Source organism: Phycodurus eques, chromosome 19 (assembly GCF_024500275.1).
Source record: "Phycodurus eques isolate BA_2022a chromosome 19, UOR_Pequ_1.1, whole genome shotgun sequence".
In the NCBI taxonomy this organism is placed as follows: domain Eukaryota; kingdom Metazoa; phylum Chordata; class Actinopteri; order Syngnathiformes; family Syngnathidae; genus Phycodurus; species Phycodurus eques.
The window spans coordinates 12,877,245-12,886,235 of record NC_084543.1 but is presented as its reverse complement, the minus strand read 5'-3'; the positions used below and the strand labels follow the sequence as shown (position 1 = coordinate 12,886,235).

The 8,991-nt window shown below is 39.2% G+C and overlaps 1 protein-coding gene across 2 annotated transcripts; it reads left to right on the top strand.

The window, feature by feature from the left end:
* Positions 1-837: 837 nt before the first annotated feature.
* On the top strand, positions 838-7,774 carry hbae4 (hemoglobin alpha embryonic-4). Of its 2 annotated transcripts, none has more exons than XM_061705937.1 (4): positions 838-1,145; positions 2,958-3,055; positions 5,375-5,579; positions 5,950-7,774. In XM_061705937.1, the coding sequence occupies exons 2-4, from the start codon at positions 2,964-2,966 to the stop codon at positions 6,076-6,078; spliced, it is 426 nt and encodes a 141-aa protein (XP_061561921.1). In that variant the 5' UTR covers positions 838-1,145; positions 2,958-2,963; the 3' UTR covers positions 6,079-7,774. The 2 variants fall into 2 exon arrangements, with proteins under 2 accessions (XP_061561921.1, XP_061561920.1); XM_061705936.1 differs by having other exon boundaries at positions 2,955-3,055.
* Positions 7,775-8,991: the final 1,217 nt, after the last annotated feature.

The following is an 8,991-nucleotide window of genomic DNA, read 5'->3' as shown; positions in this document are numbered from 1 at the left end:
TTATGACGTAGAAGTCAGCTTCCATGTATTGTGGATGTGGCAGATTGAAGGTAAAACAACACTAAGCTCATTAAATATTGGCAACAGAAGCCCTGACTCACTGTATAAATGCTGTGTGAATATTTGATAAATGTGAATGTGCGCTCATGAACGTCAGGCCATGAGAGTCTCGAATGGTATCAGAGGCCGGCTGTACGTCTCACACCCAGATAGCAGCAGTTTCAAAACGTTATCTGCAAAAGCCTGCTCAGCAAAAAAATTGTTACTGAGCACTATTTGTGCTTTGCGTGCATCATTTTACTGCTGTGAGAACTGAAAGTGAATGTACTCCGAGGGAAGAAGTCATCTTCAATTATTTCAAATCCCACAAGTATTATACGAGCTAGGTATATTCTGAAATTATAGGAACAGTTAGGACAAGCCTAAACACCCCTGTTCAAATGTTATTTTTCAAGATAAAAAATTTAGACGAAGATAAAGCATTTCAAATCTTTTTCTGCCATTGTTGTGACCTACCCTCTACCCTCTACCCTGTACATCAGATTTTTTTTTTTTTGAAACTTTTCAAGAGGCGAAGTAAAAATAAACAACTGAAATAATACCCCCAAAAATTATCATAAAATAATGTGTAATAACACAGCCACTCTCATGATGTGGCTGTGTTCAGAATTAACCAGTGACCTTCAAACCCGTATTAAATGGGAGTCAGCACACACCTGCCACCAATTGAACTGGCTCTGATTAACCCCAAATAAAGTTCAGATGTTCAAGGCGGCTTTATCTGACTTTTTTTTTTAAAACTGCTTTTTAGCGGAATCCTGTGTTGTACAGGGCTATTGTGTTGTAGCTTGGGCTATTTCTTTTCCTACAAAAACCTGGAATTTGAACAGGTGTGTGTAGACTTTTTAAATCCACTGTAAGTGACCTGTGATTGGCTGGCAGCTAGTCCAGGGTGTCCCCCTTCCTCTCAGCTAGCGTAGGCTCCTGTTATTATACAAATATACTCAACATCAATCCACTTTGTGGTAGAAAACATACAATTGTTTACAGTTTCTTGGAAAGGAGCATACGAGAATAACCTTAGGCAATGAACCACATGCTGCTTCACCAGGGCTACAGAAATGATCTGATCACTTCTAGTACCGGTAAGTAGCGTTTTCTGCTAAATTTCCATCGCAGGGGAAATCATACAGTACATTCATTACCATTTTTATGATGACCAAGAAGTATAAATCAATACATATTGTATTGTGCTTGTCCTCATTAGGTTCGTTCGGGGTTGTGGTGGAGTTTAGTTGGATGGTCATCGAATAAAGGCCTGGGCTTGATCTAGACTGCAACATCTTTTGTGGCCCATTTAAGCAAATGCGTCTCCTTCATAATCTTTGAGAAATGGTTTTGTTGTTTTATGACCAAAATGACAATTTGTCTTACTTTTTACAGACATTCTAAGCGTTTTCCCTCACAGAATCCTTTCTTAACTTAGTGAACAATAGCTTCACTATACTAAGTATTTGGTTGTCGCTGTTTTCCACTATTAATTTATTTTCCCCAAAATATGAAAAATAATCAAAGGCATGGCAATTGTGTTTATGTGCTAAAACAATGAGGTGATGATACATTTATATGACTTTCACAGCCATCGTGGCCCTCTGAGGTAAACCGTAACTACGATGCGGCACGTGACAAAAATAAGTTTGATGCCGCTGCTGAAAAAGATTCACCATGAATCAACAATTATGTTATTCTTTGGAAGAAAAAAAACCTTTTAATGTGCCATATCTTCAGTCGTATTGGCGTGAATATCTTTACAGTGCTTGAAGGTGGTCTCCGTAGGTGTGTATGTGACTACCTGCATACAGTAACAGTTGTAGAGCAAGATACTGAGGGGGCCTGGTCAGAGGGGCACATTCAACCTGTTTCTGGCTTACGTTAGTTTCACTTAACACAACAACCAAGCAAGCTCGCAACAGTAGCCTATTAGATGTGTTTTGTAGACCGGGTTCCTGAAATGTTGTGTATTCCTCTCCAATGCTTTTTGTCTGTCGTTCAACATGAAGAGAGAGAGAGAGAGAGAGAGAGAGAGAGAGAGAAAAAATAAACATTGTCTCATTTCTGCACCATACAGATAACAAACAATGAGGCAGATGTTGAGGCAGAGCCAGATGATGGTGCTGTGAGAGCTGAAGGAAAAGCAAGCTAAGAACCCCTCAGAGAGACTTGGGAGACGATATTTTGAAGGCAGATAGAGGACACAGAGCAGGAAAGAGAGACATGTGAAGATGCGGAGAGTGAGGAGGCTGAGAGTGATTATTCAACTGGGATAATACGTACAACATTTCCTTGAAACAAAATGGGAAAATGTGATGCCTTTAAAATGGCTACGCGTCAGCTATTTTGCATTCTCAGTCCCTGGTCAGGCTTTAGAATAATAATGAAAGAATGGAAGTAGCAAAATGTCATTTTTCAGCGTTGTCCCAATAGATACAGTAAAATATCTACAAAAATGTTCTTGTTGTACTCACTTTTGTGAGCTATTGTATTTTCCCCTGAGAGCAGAGGGCATGCAGAAGTGGAAATGAAGCTCTTGGAGTGTAATGACAACCTATGGGAAACTCCACTGCAGCTGCCACACACAATACGGAAGACATATGCACATGCAAGTGATGCACATAAGATAGCAAGGAGGCATGGAGCCCCCACCCACATGTTGTTCTCTGATAACACAGGCCAGGGAAAACACCCCTACTACTGTGCGCCCTTTACCACTACTCCAAGTTTACCTCGGAAAGAAGGAAATAATTCATCTTTACGATGTCGTTTTCTTTGTGTCGTGACAAAGCAGTTTATTAACACCATATTTATGTGTTTATTTTTGTTGCGTTGAAAGAAAAAAAACAACAAATCTCCATTTGATAGCCAGCAGTTGGACCACTTATTTTTCCCATGTGCAGCAGCTCGCAATGCTGTCCAAGAAGGAGAAAGAACTACTTGAAGGCGCATGGAGCCGACTGACTCCTGTGGCTGAATGCATTGGAGCTGATGCGCTTCTTAGGTAAGTTCGAACCTTGCCCAAAATCCGAATACAACAATAATTGCTTAATGCAATATTGGATGAAGAATGTTAACGTGATGCGACATCGTATGGTTTTGGTGATAAAAGTATGAGCATATGAAACGTTGACAAAAGATTCAATAACTCACCTCCGTATTGCCTTTAAAAATGAAAGCCGCTCAATGTGAAATAAATTGACCTTGACAAATCAGCATTTGGATGCTAGGCAGTAGCCTAAAAGTCAACTTAGCTTGGCATTTTATAATGTGGGCAGTTTTGGCTTCCTTGTAACATTCATGGACCTTAAGGTGGATATCAAGGATATCAAATACTGTAAATGCTTAAACGGCTTTCCGTACTACTGTGTGACACATCTCTACTACAGTAGTTGGGTAGCGCTGCTAGAGTAGCATAGTAGTTTATTAATTAGCATTATTAATTAACATTACTAGGAAGACACATTTGTTCTACTACTGCGCTGAATTTTCTTACTAGTGAGGACAAAGAAGGTACTGGTAAATGAACCTTAAACTGAATATCACAAGTATGGATATAGTTGCTCAAACGGCTGTCGCTGGTATCACGTTATGGAATGACCTCCCTGTGCGCATCAGAGAAGCCCCCTCAGTGTCCATTTTTAAAATCCTGTCTTAAAACCCATTTTTATTCTTTTTCTTTCAACCCAGCTTAAGCATCTGTGTTAGCGTTTTTATTCTTTCTCTGTTTGTTTTAATTGTTTTGTCTGAAATTGTTTTTATTTCTTCAAATTTGATTCGTATCTGTGTACAGCACTTGGTTTTCAGCTGTGCTTGTACTTGAAGTGCTTTATAAATAAATGAATAAAAGTTGAGTTGACTGGAACTTAATGTCAGCACTGTAAATTTATCACATTGGCGTGAAAGTACCCGTTCTGTTATTGTTGCTGTTGTCCATCATTTTGTTCTTTTTTTCCTCTCTTTCCCCTCTTCAACTTTGCACTCTATTTGTTACAAATCAATCAATCAAATAAATGACCTTACAAATAATCGACAACAGTATCGGTCCATCCAGTATATGCGCAACCTACTCTGGCCTTCCTCCTCGATGAGGTGAATGGCGGGAGGGAGGACCGTGACATAGCACCTGTGAGAACTTAAAACGTCGACATTGTTGTTGTTGGTTTTTTTTTAACACAAGATGTCACCACAGAGCCATCAAAGATGACAATTGCCGATGATAGACTTCATTCTTGTGTTTGCATAGATCATATCGTATTTATGATAAATAAATGGTATATACATCTTCAACTTTTGTCGTAAGACACCAGCCGTAAGGAAAACTAAATTTGAGCAAGTTCGGCTTCAAACAATCGTGTCATCAATCCTAGTAACGTTCGTTAGCGTAGCGTACACAGGAAGTCAGCTATCCTGTTTTCCGGATTTGGTCACATGACATTCCGCCTATAGCGGATTCCATTTCTTAACCGTTTCACACTGTTCATTCCCTATGTACACGTAGTATCTTCTGGGTGAATTTTGACCTGGGTCAAGAATATCCTCATAATAATGGCCTATATCAAATTACGAACTAGGTCTTTTCGAAATGTATAAATAGCCTCTCTGACGTTACTAAATTGATGATGAATCCTTAAACAATGTATTGAGAAAAGGAAAAGTATTTTTACAGGCTTTGGCATGTGAGGATCGCATGCCTGTGTGAAGGCTTCTCTGACCTCTGCATGACTTTTGCTCCTTATGTTGATTTTTTTTGTCATTCTCATAAAGTTTTTTTGTTGTTTTATTGATTCTGGATTCCCCATGACCCTTAAAGAGCGACAGGTGCATTGCACTGTGAGAAATTATACAAATGTAATGGTAACACAGATAGTTCTCGGGACTGTTGTAAGCTCCCTCTTGAACACTTTCCCATTTAAAAGATACACTAATTTATGGCATGTACAGTTTCACACTTTCAAGATTCCCACTAGAACCGCCATTTTGTTCTAATTAACACACACTGGTCATTCTAAAATAGATTTTGGCAGACACAGGAAAATGACATTTATAAATATTTTTGTATAATTTGGGTCACTCTGGGGAAAGTCATCAAATTTCAATGTGAAAGTATGACATTTAGGTTATTTTATTCGTGTCAAATGTCAAAATGGGTCAAAATTATCCCCTACAATATGCGATGGTTAATACTGGGGTAAAATAAACAATTGGTCCTGCTAGTTTAAGGTATATTTAAAGTATCCTGTGAATCATGGCGATGATGCAAAGGTTTTATTATTTTGAATGTTTATGTCTCATTTGGTTGTGTGTCTCCTGCCCTTTCCAGAATGTTTACAACCTTCCCTGGCAGCAAGACATACTTTTCCCACCTTGACATCAGTCCAGGATCCAATCATCTCTTCACCCACGGGAAGAAGATCGTTCTAGCCATAGCCGACGGGGCCCAAAACATCAGCCAGCTGACGGTAACTCTGGCCCCTCTGCAGACTTTGCATGCCTACCTGCTGCGGATAGACCCGTCGAACTTCAAGGTGTCTGGACCAGTTTGTACTGAGAGTGATGCATGTGTTGAAATGTCATGAACATGGCCGTGTCCGGGTCAAAGTGGCTGCTCATTAAGAAGTCTGTTCTCATGAGAATTTCGTAGGATTTTGTGCAACAGTTACCGCAAATAGCAGAAAGTATTTTTTATCAACATAAACAATACATAAGACAGATTGCATGTTGAAAGTTCTTTGTGTTTTGGCTAGCGACAGGGAATCAAAATGATGTTGTTGCACATTCTTGAGGAAAAATGTAGTAACGTAACAATAAAAGTAAGCAGTTTGTAATGACCTCAAGTTTTTACTGAATTGCTTCAGCATTGTTTCACTGCACTCCTTTTTGTGTCTTCTCCTTTAGCATTTCTCACAATGTATGCTCGTCTCATTGGCCGTTCACATGGGTGAAGACTTTACCGAGGTTTTACACGCCGCTATGGACAAGTACCTGTCAGCTTTTGCAGCAGTACTCGCTGAGAAATACAGATGAGACTCCACCAACGTAGAGTATGCAAACTATTTAATGTACAGTATGTATGTGCAGTTTTTCCATGTTTTGTTATAATACAATATGTGAAAATAACCTGATGAAGAACAACATGCATTACGACATGTCATAAATATCCACATTCATTCATTTGAGAAACGGGTTCAGGTGCTTCAGTGCAGCTGATTGGATTAGCAATGGAATTCAAACAGGCTTGTCAGTGAACTCTTTCATTTCCATGTGTCAACGACAGTGCTTATAAACAGAGCTAATTGTCCTTGCTACTGTTTCCTGGGAGGAAAAGGGCGGTGTCTATTTGGGAGAAGCATTTATTTGTTCAAGTGAACAACCTTTGTACCTGATGACTAATTGAGACATGCCGTCTATTAGAGTAAGAGCCACTATTTGTCCACTATGTGCCTTGAAGGTCAATGGAAAAAAATAGAATGTGCCATGCTCACTCAGTGTTGGGAAGTAACATACAAATAGGCTAGGTTGTTACTGTACAAGCAGTTTTTTTTCTTTATCTCTACTTTACTTGAGTTTTTTTTTTTCTGACAGTTTGTCAAAATAGGCTTGTGTCCTTTTTAACCCACACGGATGATGACAATATAATGACAATGACAATATAAAAAAGACGTAAAGAGAGAGTGTTAAAGTCATCCGCGGTTCAGATCTTGATTGATTCATCGAGATTTTGGGATCTTATAAGGTGGACAAAACCTCGAACAGAAGCAACATGGAGGAACGAGAACTAGGGATTAAAATGACAATGCAACAGATTAAGAGAAGCAAGATATTTAAAAAAGGCCTTATTTTAAAAAATGCTTGCACATTCTGATCTTATTACACAGGTTAGAACAACGGGTGGGAATCTCCGATACTGCTCTAAATTGGTTCTCATTCTATCTCAAGGACAAGACGTACTTTGTTGAAATGGGTAACTGTGTTTCAGACCAAATGGCTATTACCTGTGGGGTTGCCCAGGGGTCAATCTTGGGACCTCTATTGTTCAATCTGTGCATGCTTCCATTAGGCCTGCTAATATGTAGCTATAACGTGCCCTACCACAAATACCTGTATGCAGATGACACTTAGATCTACGTGTCACTGATGGCCTGCTCACTGGGCTTTAACGACCTATCAGACAGCTGCAATACATCCAGAATGCTGCTGCTCGAGTCCTGACTAGAACCAGGAAATGCGACCATATTAGCCCATTGCTCAGTTCTTTGCACTGGCTTCCTGTTGCTCAGAGACTTCAAAACAGCTCTGCTTGTGTGCAAGTCTCTTTATCATACAGTATAGCACTAAAGTACAGTACATCGCTGATATGTTAGAGCGATATGAACCTTCTCTGAGAACATCAGGGAGTGACCTCCTTCTGGTTCCCAGAGTCATGACTAAACACGGTGAGGCTGCGTTTCAGTTTTATGCTGCTAAAATCTGGAACAGTCTTCCAGAAGATATGAGACAGGCCTCAACTCTGACAATGTTCAAATCCAGGCTGAAAACAGTTTCATTTAGCTGTGCAAAGACAAATGGAAATATTTTATCTGCACTTCTCCCTTTTAATTTATTTAGTGAATGATTATTTTTCTTGGATGAAATTATTGAATTTGCCTTCTTGAAATTTTATGTGGCTGTAAAGCACTTTGAATTTTCTTGTGTATGAATCGTACCCTTCAAATAAACTTGACTTGCCTTGTTTTACCTTGTGCTTGTTGGTGAATGTGTTGTGTCTTCTGCCAAGCCTAAAAACCACCAGCTTCTGGCGTTAAAATAATTATCCAGCTAATCTGAAAAATCATATGCAGGAAAGGGCCATTTTTCCAGTTGTAATAATTAGCTAGTTTTAGTCGGTTCACAACATGAGCAAAGCTATGGGAAAATGTTGTTTTAATAACATAAAAGCCTGAATAAACACCAGCTAGCTTTTTTTCTTCCTCTCAGTAGGAGCAATATCTAAGTTAAAGCTATAATACGCAATTTCTGGTGCCCGGTGGAATGAAGCATTACAACATAGCTTTTGTCGCTTCGATATAACGTAGGCTAAATGCTCGCTCGGCCTCCTCTTTCCAACCCCGTACTACCTTCCTGACCCCTCCCCCCACCGTGTCTTCAAGATCGCATCTCTGCTACATGTAACAGCAACACATCAAACTCGAAATACCTTATAAAGCAGGTTACTTACTGAGCCCACAGCTGCAAGGCGACGTCCTTGTCTGCTCTCAGCCAAAAAAAAATCTTCAGTGCTCTCCACCGAGGAAAAGCAACACAAAGACAAATCCGTGTGTTCCTAAAACATTGGTTACTTTCCTTCTTTGCTAATAATCCTCCAGCTGAATGCCAAGCAGGCTTTTTCTTTGTGGAAGGATCCACTTCTGCCCAATATCATCGCCATTTCGCTGACGTTTTTTGGGGTTCACCACTGACATGTTGCTTCAATTACTGTCTCTTTTCTTTATGGCTCGGTCGACCTGCGCGCTGTCCGTTCGTAGGTAAAATACGCAATTTTCACTGTGTCATTTTAGAGTGCCACCAAATGATCCAGCTCAGGAATGTATAGGATAGTCACTAAATATTAAACAAAAAATATATATGTATTAAAAAGTATAGCAAGATGTGTCAGAAGCATTCTGTCATCTACTGTTGTAGTGGTTTGGGTGAAAATGACTTTTTTTTTTTTTAACGCTTTTTTTTTTTTAGGATTATTAATAAAATAATAAAATAGGGAGACTATTTGTGTGTGCAGAGACATTTGTTGTTGTTTTTAGTGTGTCAAGTTATCAAAACTCATATTCTATATAACTGACATTAGAAAAAATAATTTTTACTTTTTACTTTGGTATTTAAGTATATTTCAGAGTCTGTACTTTTTTTACTTTTATTTAAGGGGACAATATTTGACAATTG

Bases quoted from the DNA above. Each gene is read 5' to 3' on its own strand.
- hbae4 (XM_061705937.1), top strand. From the start codon at position 2,964: ATGCTGTCCAAGAAGGAGAAAGAACTACTTGAAGGCGCATGGAGCCGA. The intron at 3,056-5,374 runs GTAAGTTCGAAC...TGCCCTTTCCAG, and splicing joins GGAGCTGATGCGCTTCTTAG to AATGTTTACAACCTTCCCTG. The intron at 5,580-5,949 runs GTGTCTGGACCA...CTTCTCCTTTAG, and splicing joins TAGACCCGTCGAACTTCAAG to CATTTCTCACAATGTATGCT.